Source organism: Oncorhynchus mykiss, chromosome 12 (assembly GCF_057628025.1).
Source record: "Oncorhynchus mykiss isolate SJ-2025 chromosome 12, ASM5762802v1, whole genome shotgun sequence".
In the NCBI taxonomy this organism is placed as follows: domain Eukaryota; kingdom Metazoa; phylum Chordata; class Actinopteri; order Salmoniformes; family Salmonidae; genus Oncorhynchus; species Oncorhynchus mykiss.
The window spans coordinates 4,944,731-4,961,916 of NC_143033.1; the positions used below are offsets into that span (position 1 = coordinate 4,944,731).

The 17,186-nt window shown below is 42.0% G+C and overlaps 1 protein-coding gene across 1 annotated transcript in view; it reads left to right on the forward strand.

Annotated features, from left to right (window-relative positions):
* hook3 (hook microtubule tethering protein 3) overlaps window positions 1-17,186 on the forward strand; it is a 61,735-nt gene that overhangs the window by 10,376 nt on the left and 34,173 nt on the right. Inside the window, exons 2-6 of the mRNA XM_090191567.1 lie at window positions 13,873-13,958; window positions 14,197-14,269; window positions 14,395-14,578; window positions 15,073-15,140; window positions 15,258-15,320. Of these exons, the coding sequence (XP_090047693.1) occupies window positions 13,873-13,958; window positions 14,197-14,269; window positions 14,395-14,578; window positions 15,073-15,140; window positions 15,258-15,320 (474 nt within the window). The remainder of the gene's footprint in view (window positions 1-13,872; window positions 13,959-14,196; window positions 14,270-14,394; window positions 14,579-15,072; window positions 15,141-15,257; window positions 15,321-17,186) is intronic.

Below are 17,186 nucleotides of genomic sequence, written 5' to 3' on the forward strand. Positions count from 1 at the left end.
GGTCTCCTCCTCTACCTTACAACACTGGGCCTCCTCCTCTACCTGACAACACTGGGCCTCCTCCTATACCTGACAACACTGGGCCTCCTCCTCTACCTGACAACACTGGGTCTCCTCCTCTACCTGATAACACTGGGCCTCTACCTGATAACACTGGGCCTCCTCCTATACCTGACAACACTGGGCCTCCTCCTATACCTGACAACACTGGGCCTCCTCCTCTACCTGACAACACTGGGTCTCCTCCTCTACCTGATAACACTGGGTCTCCTCCTCTACCTGACAACACTGGGCCTCCTCCTCTACCTGACAACACTGGGCCTCCTCCTCTACCTGACAACACTGGGCCTCCTCCTCTACCTGACAACACTGGGCCTCTACCTGACAACACTGGGCCTCCCCCTCTACCTGACAACACTGGGCCTCCTCCTCTACCTGACAACACTGGGCCTCCTCCTCTACCTGACAACACTGGGCCTCCTCCTCTACCTGACAACACTGGGCCTCCTCCTCTACCTGACAACACTGGGCCTCCTCCTCTACCTGACAACACTGGGCCTCCTTCTCTACCTGACAACACTGGGCCTCCTTCTCTACCTGACAACACTGGGCCTCCTCCTCTACCTGATAACACTGGGCCTCCTCCTCTACCTGACAACACTGGGCCTCCTCCTCTACCTGACAACACTGGGCCTCCTTCTCTACCTGACAACACTGGGCCTCCTTCTCTACCTGACAACACTGGGCCTCCTTCTCTACCTGACAACACTGGGCCTCCTCCTCTACCTGATAACACTGGGCCTCCTCCTCTACCTGACAACACTGGGCCTCCTCCTCTACCTGACAACACTGGGCCTCTACCTGATAACACTGGGCCTCCTCCTCTACCTGACAACACTGGGCCTCCTCCTATATCTGACAACACTGGGCCTCTACCTGATAACACTGGGCCTCTACCTGATAACACTGGACCTCCTCCTCTACCTGATAACACTGGGCCTCCTCCTCTACCTGATAACACTGGGCCTCCTCCTCTACCTGATAACACTGGGCCTCTAAATGGTGAAACCATATTTAGGCCTACACTGAGATGCCCTGTGTTGTCTCATGCCAGCTTAACACATTACTAGGAGTCTGGGACCATGGCACCATATGTGTTCCCTCCCCTTCCCTGTAGTTCTCTACTGCAGCATTTCGAACATGACACCTGTGCAATTTCAGGAGTCCCAACTAGCAAGGGACAACTGTTAGTGCTTTTCTGTGGAGAGACACACACACACACACACACTCTTCTTTCTCTCTCTTTCCCACTTCCCTACTCCGTCATGTCTTTCACCACGACAATGTCAACCCTCTCACAAAGCAGCTTTCAGTTCTGTGCTCCTGTGATGCAACTAAGTGCTCTGCCACAGCCTGTATGAGTGAACCATTCCTTCCTTCCGTGGTGATTCGTAGTTATGTAACACACTAACAGGAGTGTTTGGGTTCAGCTCCGCAGCCCCCCCCGGGCCCAGTACCTCAGTACTGCTAAAGAGGATATGACACTGCATCCCAAGTAACACCCATGTCGGGATGCATATTCCGTGCCCATCAGACTGACTTATTGACCTAGCTGTAGCTGTTCTGGTTTTGGCCGACCGGACCGCACCGGGGTTCCCTCCCTGAGCCTGTCGCTATAACAGCTGTAGGACGGGCCTGTCAGGGGGAGCCTGTAACTCCCAGATAAAAAGTCTGTGTTGACTAGACAGCAGTAATGGCCTATATCACAGTGTGTCTGTGTTGACTGGAAAGCAGTAATGGCCTATATCACAGTGTGTCTGTGTTGACTGGACAACAGTAATGGCCTATATCACAGTGTGTCTGTGTTGACTAGACAGCAGTAATGGCCTATATCACAGTGTGTCTGATATCACAGTGTGTCTGTGTTGACTAGACAGCAGTAATGGCCTATATCACAGTGTGTTTGTGTTGTCTAGACAACAGTAATGGCCTATATCACAGTGTGTCTGATATCACAGTGTGTCTGTGTTGACTAGACAACAGTAGAAAGCTGAAAAAAGGAATGAAAAATTAACCTGTAAAGTTGTGCTGTTCTCACAGCTCAGATCAGTCTTACAACAGAGGACGTTGAGCAATACTCTCCGACACTGACACACCAGTAACCTATCCTCTGCAGTGAGGTCAGTCTGTATACTATGTATAGATCTTCATTCCAACTTAGTGTGCCTATCCCATGACTCATAACAAGTATCGATTTTATAAACTTGATATTTTAATTACAAGACTGCCTTAACAAAGCCAATAAGATTAAATGTTAGTTTCAAACGGGGGGGTGGAGGGGGGGGGGGGATTATACTTTGTGTATGGTATTACCGTTTTACTTGGTAGGGAATAACCTACCAGTTGGAGACATTAGTTTCAGGATAGAGGTGTGTCTGTTTTTATGTGACTGTAATTATGGCATTGGTCGTGGCGCCTCCTTGTCTGGTCACCTCCTCTGCTGAGTTCAGTGGTAAGGCTGACAAGATGGCGCTGCATTGGACAGCAGCTGTCTTACAGGCTCCTGACCAATTCTGCTTCTATCTCCAGCCCGCTTGGAGTTTGCCGAAAGGCACCTAAAGGACTCTCAGACCATGAGAAACAAGATTCTCTGATCTGATGAAAACAAGATTGAACTCTTTGGCCTGAATGCCAAGCGTCACATCTGGAGGAAAGCAGGGACAGCTCATCACCTGGCCAATACCATCCCAACGGTGACCCCTTCACTTTGACATTGCTACGCTACAGCCTTATTCTAGAATAGATGAAATAGTTTTATGCAAACTTATTATTATTAACTCTCCTTTGTCTTGCGGACGTCGAGGGAGAGGTTGTTGTCCTGACACCACACTGACGTTGAGGGAGAGGTTATTGTCCTGGCACCACACTGACGTTGAGGGAGAGGTTATTGTCCTGGCACCACACTGACGTTGAGGGAGAGGTTATTGTCCTGGCACCACACTGACGTTGAGGGAGAGGTTGTTGTCCTGGCACCACACTGACGTTGAGGGAGAGGTTATTGTCCTGGCACCACACTAACGTTGAGGGAGAGGTTATTGTCCTGGCACCACACTGACGTTGAGGGAGAGGTTGTTGTCCTGGCACCACACTGACGTTGAGGGAGAGGTTGTTGTCCTGATACCACACTGACGTTGAGGGAGAGGTTGTTGTCCTGGCACCACACTGACGTTGAGGGAGAGGTTGTTGTCCTGGCACCACACTGACGTTGAGGGAGAGGTTGTTGTCCTGACACCACACTCCCAGGTCACTGACGACCTCCCTATAGCCTGTCTCATCATTGTTGGTGATCAGGCCTACCAGTCGTGTTGTCAGCAAACTTAATGTTGGTGTTGGAGTCGAGTGTGGTGTTGAGGGTCAGCATGGCGGATGTATTGTTGCCTACCTACCTTCACCACCTGGGGACGGCCCGGCAGGAATTCCAGGATCCAGTTGCAAAAAAAATCAAGAGAGGTGTTCAGTCCCAGGGTCCTTAGCTTAGTGATGAGCTCAATTAAAATAATGCTCACTTAAAGTTAAGTTTGCTGACGACACGACTGGTAGGCCTGATCACCAACAATGATGACAGGCTATAGGGAGGTCGTCAGTGACCTGGCAGTGTGGTGTCAGGACAACAACCTCTCCCTCAACGTCCGCAAGACGTTGAGGGAGAGGTTGTTGTCCTGACACCACACTGCCTACAACCCAATACATTATTGGGGCCGAGCTCCCTGCTATCCAGGACCTTTATACCAGACGGTGTCAGAGGAAAGCCCTAAAAATGGTCAGAATCCAGCCACCCAAGTCATACGGTTCTCTTTGCTACCACACGGCAAGCGGTACCGATTTACCAGGTCTGGAACCAACAGGATCCTGAACAGCTTCTACCGTCGAGCCATAAGACTAAATAACGGAGCGTGATGTAAGTGGTAACAATAACTTATTCTGATAGAATAATTATTGTTTGACACTTTTTCATTTTCTTTCTCGTGTTTCTCATAGCCTGCCATGCGGAGTCATGGCACAGTAGGCTATTTACTGTGTGCTGATTGACAACTGAACAGCAAGTGTTGACTAGTTTTATAAAAGGTATCAAACTGAATAAAGTCAATCTCCTATTAGCCCTTTGCCATTCCTAAATCATTCAGCTTGGTTATTATGTCCATGGTTCTCCTATTAGCCCTTTGCCGTTCCTAAATCATTCAGCTTGGTTATTATGTCCATGGTTCTCCTATTAGCCCTTTGCCGTTCCTAAATCATTCAGCTTGGTTATTATGTCCATGGTTCTCCTATTAGCCCTTTGCCGTTCCTAAATCATTCAGCTTGGTTATGTCCATGGCATCACTTCTGGACAAGTAAAACCAAATGATTTCTTAGGTTTCATAAGATGTCGGGGCTTGTCCCAGACAGTCTCGTCAGTCCGTGAGAGAGACGTTCATTTTGGCTCCCTAATTCGCATAGGCTACTGGTAGACCGAGGCTTTGTGACGATTATCTGCAGAGCAGTTATGAAGAGGGTGAAGGGTGAATCATCACTGCAGGAACAATAGGGAGGCCCAGGTAGAGCCTCATTCTGGTCCAAATATGTTTTTATTGACCTTTTTAAGTAGGGAATCAACTAAACATGTTGAACAGTAGAAATAGGAGGAAGGGAAGCGCTACTAAGGTACGCAATAGTACATTTTGGTAGACAGAAGGTGCTCTTTTGTAAAAAAGGGTGAATTGGTCATCAAAAAAGAAAGGAGGACCAAGGCGCTCTTCATATAATTAATTAAAATGCCTTTATTTGTATGGCGTGTTCAATAGAAAATTACTCTTAAATGTGTCGCATTCTCCAATGTAAACATAGTGTGTCCTGGCTGTCAACATTTTTTAAAAATCTCGTAACTTTTCAAAATGATTCCACCAATCTGATAACCCCTCAAAGTGGATGCCAGTGACAAACTCTACCACAAAGTGGCAGAATGATATCATGATTATTTTCATCAATCCACTGGGTATGAAAGCTGCGATATGTAACAATGCCAAATTCACATTGACAGATCTATAACACATATTTCTATCTCATTGAGAGCCAGTCTAAGAAGCGGTAGATCTGTTCTGTGTGTGCTATTTCTATGCTTCACTGGGTATGAAAGCTGCAATATGTAACAATGCCAAATTCACATTGACAGATCTATAACACATATTTCTATCTCATTGAGAGCCAGTCTAAGAAGCGGTAGATCTGTTCTGTGTGTGCTATTTCTATGCTTCCTGTCCTTAAAGTTTCATCTTTGCATCTTCTACTTTCCGTTTTTTCTACACCAGCTTCAAACAGCTGGTTTATAGCCAATCATTCGTTACTCATTGTGTATTTATTCCTTTTTGTGTTATTTTTTTTTTTCTTCTATTTTTCTCTCTGCATTGTGGGTAAGGACCTGTAAGTAGGCATTTCACTGTTAGTCTACACCTGTTTGTTTACCAAGCATGTGATAAATAACATTTGATTTGATTTCACTGGAGCACACATGAGCATGGCGCCTGTCATGACCAGAGGTGTAAAGTACTTAAGTAAAAAATACTTTAAAGTACTTAAGTAAAAATACTTTAAAGTACTTAAGTAAAAATACTTTAAAGTACTTAAGTAAAAATACTTTAAAGTACTTAAGTAAAAATACTTTAAAAGTACTTACTTAAGTTGTTTTTTGGGGGATATCTGTACTTTACTATTTTATATTTTTGCCAACTTTTACTTCACTACATTCCTAAAGAAAATAATGTTATTTTTACTCCATACATTTTCCCTGATACCCAAAAGTACTCGTTACATTTTGAATGCTTAGCAGGACAAGAAAATGGTCCAATGTACACACTTATCAAGAGAACATCCCTGGTCCTCCCTACTGCCTCTGATCTGGTGGACTCACTAAACAGAGAACATCCCTGGTCATCCCTACTGCCTCTGATCTGGAGGACTCACTAAACAGAGAACATCCCTGGTCATCCCTACTGCCTCTGATCTGGAGGACTAACTAAACAGAGAACATCCCCTGGTCATCCCTACTGCCTCTGATCTAGAGGACTCACTAAACAGAGAACATCCCTGGTCATCCCTACTGCCTCTGATCTGGAGGACTCACTAAACAGAGAACATCCCTGGTCATCCCTACTGCCTCTGATCTGGAGGACTAACTAAACAGAGAACATCCCTACTGCCTCTGATCTGGAGGACTCACTAAACAGAGAACATACCTGGTCATCCCTCCTGCCTCTGATCTGGAGGACTCACTAAACAGAGAACATACCTGGTCATCCCTACTACCTCTGATCTGGAGGACTCACTAAACAGAGAACATCCCTGATCATCCCTACTGCCTCTGATCTGGTGGACTCACTAAACAGAGAACATCCCTGGTCATCCCTACTGCCTCTGATCTGGAGGACTCACTAAACAGAGAACATCCCTGGTCATCCCTACTGCCTCTGATCTGGAGGACTCACTAAACAGAGAACATACCTGGTCATCCCTACTGCCTCTGATCTGGAGGACTCACTAAACAGAGAACATCCCTGGTCATCCCTACTGACTCTGATCTGGAGGACTAACTAAACAGAGAACATCCCTACTGCCTCTGATCTGGAGGACTCACTAAACAGAGAACATCCCTGGTCATCCCTACTGCCTCTGATCTGGCAGACTCACTAAACACACATTCTTTATTTTAAAATTATGCCCGAGCGTTGGAGTGTGCCCCTGGCTATCCGTCAATATATTAACAACAACAACAACAACAACAACAACAACAACAACAACAACAAAAAATGACCAATAATTATGCCGTCTGGTTTGCTGAATATGGTGTAACATTTACTTTTGATACTTGAGGTTATTTAAAACCCAATACTTTCACTTTTACTCAAGTCGTATTTTACTGGGTGACTTTCACTTTTACTCAAGTCGTATTTTACTGGGTGACTTTCACTTTTACTCAAGTCGTATTTTACTGGGTGACTTTCACTTTTACTCAAGTCGTATTTTACTGGGTGACTTTCACTTTTACTCAAGTCGTATTTTACTGGGTGACTTTCACTTTTACTCAAGTCGTATTTTACTGGGTGACTTTCACTTTTACTCAAGTCGTATTTTACTGGGTGACTTTCACTTTTACTCAAGTCGTTTTTTACTGGGTGACTTTCACTTTTACTCAAGTCGTATTTTACTGGTTGACTTTCACTTTTACTCAAGTCGTATTTTACTGGTTGACTTTCACTTTTACTCAAGTCGTTTTTTACTGGGTGACTTTCACTTTTACTCAAGTCGTTTTTTACTGGTTGACTTTCACTTTTACTCAAGTCGTATTTTACTGGGTGACTTTCACTTTTACTCAAGTCGTATTTTACTGTTTGACTTTCACTTTTACTCAAGTCGTATTTTACTGGGTGACTTTCACTTTTACTCAAGTCGTTTTTTACTGGGTGACTTTCACTTTTACTCAAGTCGTATTTTACTGTTTGACTTTCACTTTTACTCAAGTCGTATTTTACTGGGTGACTTTCACTTTTACTCAAGTCGTATTTTACTGGGTGACTTTCACTTTTACTCAAGTCGTTTTTTACTGGGTGACTTTCACTTTTACTCAAGTCGTATTTTACTGGGTGACTTTCACTTTTACTCAAGTCGTATTTTACTGTTTGACTTTCACTTTTACTCAAGTCGTTTTTTACTGGGTGACTTTCACTTTTACTCAAGTCGTATTTTACTGGGTGACTTTCACTTTTACTCAAGTCGTATTTTACTGGGTGACTTTCACTTTTACTCAAGTCGTATTTTACTGGGTGACTTTCACTTTTACTCAAGTCGTTTTTTACTGGGTGACTTTCACTTTTACTCAAGTCGTATTTTACTGGGTGACTTTCACTTTTACTCAAGTCGTATTTTACTGGGTGACTTTCACTTTTACTCAAGTCGTATTTTACTGGGTGACTTTCACTTTTACTCAAGTCGTATTTTACTGGGTGACTTTCACTTTTACTCAAGTCGTATTTTACTGGGTGACTTTCACTTTTACTCAAGTCGTATTTTACTGGGTGACTTTCACTTTTACTCAAGTCGTATTTTACTGGGTGACTTTCACTTTTACTCAAGTCGTATTTTACTGTTTGACTTTCACTTTTACTCAAGTCGTTTTTTACTGGGTGACTTTCACTTTTACTCAAGTCGTATTTTACTGGGTGACTTTCACTTTTACTCAAGTCGTATTTTACTGGGTGACTTTCACTTTTACTCAAGTCGTTTTTTACTGGGTGACTTTCACTTTTACTCAAGTCGTTTTTTACTGGGTGACTTTCACTTTTACTCAAGTCGTATTTTACTGGGTGACTTTCACTTTTACTCAAGTCGTATTTTACTGGGTGACTTTCACTTTTACTCAAGTCGTATTTTACTGGGTGACTTTCACTTTTACTCAAGTCGTATTTTACTGGGTGACTTTCACTTTTACTCAAGTCGTATTTTACTGGGTGACTTTCACTTTTACTCAAGTCGTATTTTACTGGGTGACTTTCACTTTTACTCAAGTCGTATTTTACTGGGTGACTTTCACTTTTACTCAAGTCGTATTTTACTGGGTGACTTTCACTTTTACTCAAGTCGTATTTTACTGGGTGACTTTCACTTTTACTCAAGTCGTATTTTACTGGGTGACTTTCACTTTTACTCAAGTCGTATTTTACTGGGTGACTTTCACTTTTACTCAAGTCGTATTTTACTGGGTGACTTTCACTTTTACTCAAGTCGTATTTTACTGGGTGACTTTCACTTTTACTCAAGTCGTATTTTACTGGGTGACTTTCACTTTTACTCAAGTCGTTTTTTACTGGGTGACTTTCACTTTTACTCAAGTCGTATTTTACTGGGTGACTTTCACTTTTACTCAAGTCGTATTTTACTGGGTGACTTTCACTTTTACTCAAGTCGTATTTTACTGGGTGACTTTCACTTTTACTCAAGTCGTATTTTACTGGGTGACTTTCACTTTTACTCAAGTCGTATTTTACTGGGTGACTTTCACTTTTACTCAAGTCGTATTTTACTGGGTGACTTTCACTTTTACTCAAGTCGTATTTTACTGGGTGACTTTCACTTTTACTCAAGTCGTATTTTACTGGGTGACTTTCACTTTTACTCAAGTCGTATTTTACTGGGTGACTTTCACTTTTACTCAAGTCGTATTTTACTGGGTGACTTTCACTTTTACTCAAGTCGTATTTTACTGTTTGACTTTCACTTTTACTCAAGTCGTATTTTACTGGGTGACTTTCACTTTTACTCAAGTCGTATTTTACTGGGTGACTTTCACTTTTACTCAAGTCGTATTTTACTGGTTGACTTTCACTTTTACTCAAGTCGTATTTTACTGGGTGACTCACTTTTACTCAAGTCGTATTTTACTGGGTGACTTTCACTTTTACTCAAGTCGTTTTTTACTGGGTGACTTTCACTTTTACTCAAGTCGTTTTTTACTGGGTGACTTTCACTTTTACTCAAGTCGTTTTTTACTGGGTGACTTTCACTTTTACTCAAGTCGTTTTTTACTGGGTGACTTTCACTTTTACTCAAGTCGTTTTTTACTGGGTGACTTTCACTTTTACTCAAGTCGTATTTTGCTGTTTGACTTTCACTTTTACTCAAGTCGTATTTTACTGGGTGACTTTCACTTTTACTCAAGTCGTATTTTACTGGGTGACTTTCACTTTTACTCAAGTCGTATTTTACTGGGTGACTTTCACTTTTACTCAAGTCGTATTTTACTGGGTGACTTTCACTTTTACTCAAGTCGTATTTTACTGGGTGACTTTCACTTTTACTCAAGTCGTATTTTACTGGGTGACTTTCACTTTTACTCAAGTAGTATTTTGCTGTTTGACTTTCACTTTTACTCAAGTCGTATTTTACTGGGTGACTTTCACTTTTACTCAAGTCGTATTTTACTGGGTGACTTTCACTTTTACTCAAGTCGTTTTTTACTGGGTGACTTTCACTTTTACTCAAGTCGTATTTTACTGGGTGACTTTCACTTTTACTCAAGTCGTATTTTGCTGTTTGACTTTCACTTTTACTCAAGTCGTATTTTACTGGGTGACTTTCACTTTTACTCAAGTAGTATTTTGCTGTTTGACTTTCACTTTTACTCAAGTCGTATTTTGCTGTTTGACTTTCACTTTTACTCAAGTCGTATTTTACTGGGTGACTTTCACTTTTACTCAAGTCGTATTTTACTGGGTGACTTTCACTTTTACTCAAGTCGTATTTTGCTGTTTGACTTTCACTTTTACTCAAGTCGTATTTTGCTGTTTGACTTTCACTTTTACTCAAGTCGTATTTTACTGGGTGACTTTCACTTTTACTCAAGTCGTATTTTACTGGGTGACTTTCACTTTTACTCAAGTCGTATTTTACTGGGTGACTTTCACTTTTACTCAAGTCGTATTTTACTGGGTGACTTTCACTTTTACTCAAGTCGTATTTTACTGGGTGACTTTCACTTTTACTCAAGTCGTATTTTACTGGGTGACTTTCACTTTTACTCAAGTCGTATTTTACTGGGTGACTTTCACTTTTACTCAAGTCGTTTTTTACTGGGTGACTTTCACTTTTACTCAAGTCGTTTTTTACTGGGTGACTTTCACTTTTACTCAAGTCGTTTTTTACTGGGTGACTTTCACTTTTACTCAAGTCGTATTTTACTGGGTGACTTTCACTTTTACTCAAGTCGTATTTTACTGGGTGACTTTCACTTTTACTCAAGTCGTATTTTACTGGGTGACTTTCACTTTTACTCAAGTCGTTTTTTACTGGGTGACTTTCACTTTTACTCAAGTCGTTTTTTACTGGGTGACTTTCACTTTTACTCAAGTCGTTTTTTACTGGGTGACTTTCACTTTTACTCAAGTCGTATTTTGCTGTTTGACTTTCACTTTTACTCAAGTCGTATTTTACTGGGTGACTTTCACTTTTACTCAAGTCGTATTTTACTGGGTGACTTTCACTTTTACTCAAGTCGTATTTTACTGGGTGACTTTCACTTTTACTCAAGTCGTATTTTACTGGGTGACTTTCACTTTTACTCAAGTAGTATTTTGCTGTTTGACTTTCACTTTTACTCAAGTCGTATTTTACTGGGTGACTTTCACTTTTACTCAAGTCGTATTTTACTGGGTGACTTTCACTTTTACTCAAGTCGTTTTTTACTGGGTGACTTTCACTTTTACTCAAGTCGTATTTTACTGGGTGACTTTCACTTTTACTCAAGTCGTATTTTGCTGTTTGACTTTCACTTTTACTCAAGTCGTATTTTACTGGGTGACTTTCACTTTTACTCAAGTAGTATTTTGCTGTTTGACTTTCACTTTTACTCAAGTCGTATTTTGCTGTTTGACTTTCACTTTTACTCAAGTCGTATTTTACTGGGTGACTTTCACTTTTACTCAAGTCGTATTTTACTGGGTGACTTTCACTTTTACTCAAGTCGTATTTTGCTGTTTGACTTTCACTTTTACTCAAGTCGTATTTTACTGTTTGACTTTCACTTTTACTCAAGTCGTATTTTACTGGGTGACTTTCACTTTTACTCAAGTCGTATTTTACTGGGTGACTTTCACTTTTACTCAAGTCGTATTTTACTGGGTGACTTTCACTTTTACTCAAGTCGTATTTTACTGGGTGACTTTCACTTTTACTCAAGTCGTATTTTACTGGGTGACTTTCACTTTTACTCAAGTCGTATTTTACTGGGTGACTTTCACTTTTACTCAAGTCGTTTTTTACTGGGTGACTTTCACTTTTACTCAAGTCGTTTTTTACTGGGTGACTTTCACTTTTACTCAAGTCGTATTTTACTGGGTGACTTTCACTTTTACTCAAGTCGTATTTTACTGGGTGACTTTCACTTTTACTCAAGTCGTTTTTTACTGGGTGACTTTCACTTTTACTCAAGTCGTTTTTTACTGGGTGACTTTCACTTTTACTCAAGTCGTATTTTACTGGGTGACTTTCACTTTTACTCAAGTCGTATTTCACTGGGTGACTTTCACTTTTACTCAAGTCGTATTTTACTGGGTGACTTTCACTTTTACTCAAGTCGTATTTTGCTGTTTGACTTTCACTTTTACTCAAGTCGTATTTTACTGGGTGACTTTCACTTTTACTCAAGTCGTTTTTTACTGGGTGACTTTCACTTTTACTCAAGTCGTTTTTTACTGGGTGACTTTCACTTTTACTCAAGTCGTATTTTACTGGGTGACTTTCACTTTTACTCAAGTCGTATTTTACTGGGTGACTTTCACTTTTACTCAAGTCGTTTTTTACTGGGTGACTTTCACTTTTACTCAAGTCGTTTTTTACTGGGTGACTTTCACTTTTACTCAAGTCGTATTTTACTGGGTGACTTTCACTTTTACTCAAGTCGTATTTCACTGGGTGACTTTCACTTTTACTCAAGTCGTATTTTACTGGGTGACTTTCACTTTTACTCAAGTCGTATTTCACTGGGTGACTTTCACTTTTACTCAAGTCGTATTTTGCTGTTTGACTTTCACTTTTACTCAAGTCGTATTTTACTGGGTGACTTTCACTTTTACTCAAGTCGTATTTCACTGGGTGACTTTCACTTTTACTTGATTCGTTTTCTATTAAGCAATCTTTACTTTTACTCAAGTATGACAATTGAGTACTTTTTCTTGACATCCTATCTGACAGAGCAGCCGAGCCACAAGCAGGTCACAGGCACATTGACAGGGAGTTTATCAACTCTACTCTGCAGTCACTATTACTTGAGCTGGCATCACGTGATCTGATGCTCTGAGATGGAAACTCATTTTGAGCCTCCATTATTTCAACACCAAGTCAGTGGAGAGCCTGTGAAACCAGACTGCTACTAGACAGACAGACGGAGAAGGGGTGAACGAGTGGGAGAGGACAGGAGAGTAGACTCACAGCTGTGTTTTTCTAGGAATCCGCAGAGGGCTGTGGTAGCTATCTACTGAAGGAGGTGGAAGGAACAGGACCACGTGACACCTCCATCTGAGCGCTGACAGTATTTGGGTGGGGGGGGGGGTGTTTAGACTGGAAACACTGCTGGGTCTAGAGAGAGAGAGAGAGAGAGAGAACAAAGTCTTTTACTAATTTCCTGTGAAAGTCAGAGTGGCCTCAAGGCTCAAACTAATCATTTGTAGAGTTCCATTCCATTTTTGCAAAGGAAGTTGGGAATGTACAGTGGCCATGTGAGGAATGAATAGGGGCGAGGGCTAGGTGTCAAGTGATGATGGATACGACTTAAGGTGTGGGTATCTCTTTTTATTTATTTATTTTTTACCCCTTTTTGCTTCCCAATTTCATGGTATCCAATTGTTAGTTACAGTCTTGTCTCATCGCCGCAATTCCCCTACGGACTCGGGAGAGGCGAAGGTCGAGAGCCGCGTGTCCTCTGAAACACAACCCAACCAAGCTGCACTGCTTCTTTGACACAATGCCCACTTAACCCGGAAGCCAGCCGCACCAATGGGTCGGAGGAAACACCGTACACCTGGCGACCATGCCCGCGTGCACTAAACCCGGCCCGCCACAGTGGTCGCTAGTGTGCGATGGGACAAGGACATCCCTGCCGGCAAAACACTCCCCCTAACCCGGACGACGCTGGGACAATTGTGCGCCGCCCCATGGGTCTCCCGGTCGCGGCCGGCTGAGACAGAGCCCGGACTTGAACCCAGAATCTCTAGTGGCACAGCTAGGTGTGGGTATCTCTGTAATATTTCATAGCGGGAAATGATTGTTTTTCTAAATTGTCCTTTTTTACAGATCCAGACGTTTGGATTGGAGGCACCATGCAAAACAGTGGACGATCTCACAAGTGGAGTTGTCATGGCCCAGGCCCTACAGAAAATGTAAGTGTCAATTTATATATATATATATATATATATATATATATATATATATATATATATATATATATATTTTTTTTTTTGTTTACTTTTTAACTGCTGGAAATAAGTTTTGTGAAACCATTAAGCCAGGCGTTGTTGCCAGGCGTTGTTGCCAGGCGTTGTTGCCAGGCGTTTTGTAGCCAGGCGTTGTTGCTGTGTCTTTCTCCTGTATGTGACCACTTACCTTTCTCTCCTCCAGAGACATTGTCTATTTCACTGACAACTGGATCAGTAGGATCAAGCCCGAGGTGGGAGATAACTGGCGGCTAAAGGTATGATGATGATGATGATGATGATGGTGGTTTTAATACATTGTCTTTATGTGTTGCTGCCATCTGCTCTAAAGCCCTTGTCAGTGCCACAGTCCCAATGTCACCTCTTCCCTCCTTCCTTTCAGATCAGTAATCTAAAGAAGGTGTTGAAAGGTATACTGGACTACAACCAGGAGGTCCTTCAACAGCAGATCAATGACTTCACCCTGCCAGACATCAACCTGATAGGAGAACACTCAGACGCTGCAGAGCTGGGCAGGATGCTGCAACTCATACTGGGCTGTGCTGTCAACTGTGAGCAGAAACAAGGTCTGTCGGTCGGCTCAGCATGGGCTAAGATGTCTCTATAGGCTGTCTCTGTTGTGTCTCTGAAGAAGCGCTCAAGATTGTTACTGTTGGTTGTTATTGTGCACGGCCCGGGTCCTCGAGCCTGGACGGGCACGGCCCGGTCCTCGAGTCTAAACCCAGTGTGTTCAACTCTTTCACTACAAGGTTCAGCGCCTGCTGGTTTTCTGTTCTACTTGATAATCAATTGCAACCACCTGGTGTCCCAGGTCTAAACCAGTCCCTGATTAGAGGGGAACAATAAAAACAATGGCTTGGAGGTCCAGAGTTGAGGTTTGAAGGGTCTAGACAGTGTCCAGAGTTCAGTTGAGGATGTGTTTTAAGATGAGAGGCTCCCAGTTTATCTTCAACATTCAACATCTCAAGGCTTCGTCACGCTCAGTTGTTGTCATGGTGTATCTGAACTTCTTAGACTGAACATGTAGTCATTCACTCTGTCTCTCTCTCTGCCCTTCTAGAGAACATCCAGACCATAATGATGCTGGAGGAATCTGTTCAACATGTTGTCATGACAGCCATTCAAGAGGTAGGCCTTTGTAAACATTTGAAAGGACTTTGTGCTTTGACACGTACTACACTGTGTAGGCTCTCCATGTGTTGTAACTGATGACATCACACTGTGTATTGTCTCCATGTTTTGTAGCTGATGAGCAAAGAGTGTCCAGTTATTGGAGGAAATGAATCGTACGCTGACATCGATAGACAGGTGAGATGATACGATGTTCCAGAGAATGTTTATATCTTAAGAACTACCCATCCCGGATCCGGGAGAATTGTCATCGACTACACTAATTAGCATAGCGCAACGGTCAAAAAATATTACTAGAAAATATTCATATTCGTGAAACACAGCTTAGCCTTTTGTTAATCACCCTGTCATCTCAGATGTTGAAAGTATGCTTTACACCCAAAGCAAGACAAGCGTTTGTGTAAGTTTATCGATAGCCTAGCATAGCATTATGTCCAGCTAGCAGCAGGAAGCTTGGTCACGAAAATCAGAAAAGCAATCAAATTAACCGTTTACCTTTGACGATCTTCGGGTGTTTTCACTGACGAGACTCCCAGTTAGACAGCAAATGTTCCTTTTGTTCCATAAAGAGTATTTTTATACCCAAAATACCTCTGTTTGTTTGTCACGTTATGTTCAGAAATCCACCGGTCACAACAACGCTGAAATTATATCCATAATATTGACAGAAACATGGCACATGTTTTTTATAATCAATCCTCAAGGTGTTTTTCAAATATCTATTCGATAATATATCAACCGGGACAATTGGCTTTTCAGTAGGAGCGAGAGGAAAAATGGCTACCTCTGTCTTTTATTTTTTCAAAATAAGAGGCACTTCCTGATTGGATTTTCCTCAGGGTTTTGCCTGCAATATCAGTTCTGTTATACTCACAGACAATATTTTGACAGTTTTGGAAACTTTAGAGTGTTTTCTATCCTAAGCTGTCAATTATATGCATATTTTAGCATCTGGTCCTGAGAAATAGGCAGTTTACTTTGGGAATGTTATTTTTCCCAAAATAAAAAATAGTGCCCCCTAGTTTCAAGAGGTTATTAATACAGCGGCTAGAAATATTATGTGAACCCTCTGGAAAAGTGGTCATCAAATGTCATCTTCACAGTCTGCTTAAACTAATAACACTATTGTATTTTTCTCGTCTATATTGAATATATCATTTAAACATTCACAGTGTAGGTTGGAAAAATTAATTAATTAGGTTAATTAATTAATTAGGTTGGAAAAATTATGTGAACCCTCGAGGCTAATGACTTCTCCAAAAGCTAATTGGAGTCAGGAGTCAGCTAACCTGGAGTCCAATCAATGAGATGAGATTGGAGATGTTGGTTAGAGCTGCCTTGTCCTATAAAAAACACTCGTTGGCTTGCATAAAGCTGGAAAGGGCTACAAAAGTATCTCTAAAATCCTTGATGTTCATCAGTCCACGGTAAGACAAATTGTCTATAAATGGAGAAAGTTCAGTACTGTTGCTACTCTCCCTAGGAGTGGCCTTCCTGCAAAGATGACTGCAAGAGCACAGCGCAGAAGGCTCATTGAGGTTAAGAAGAATCCTAGAGTGTCAGCTCAGGACTTACAGAAATCTCTGGAACATGGTAACATCTCTGTTGACGAGTCTACGATACGTAAAACACTAAACAAGAGTAGTGTTCATGGGAGGACACCACGGAAGAAGCCACTGCTGTCCAAAAAAAACCATTGGTGCACGTCTGAAGTTTGCAAAAGCGCACCTGGATGTTCCACAGTGCTACTGGCAAAATATTCATGGTCTGGGGCTGCTTTGCTGCCTCAGGGCCTGGACTGCTTGCTATCATCAACGGAAAAATGAATTCCCCAGTTTATCAAGACATTTTGCAGGAGAATGTAATCTGTCTGCCAATTGAAGCTCAACAGAAGTTGGGTGATGCAACAGGACAACAAGCCAAAAGTAAATCAACAACAGAATGTCTTCAACAGAAGAATAGTCTTCTGGAGTCGCCAAGTCAGATTCTTGACCTCAACCCGATTTGAGATGCTGTGGCATGACCTCGAGCGGTTCACACCAG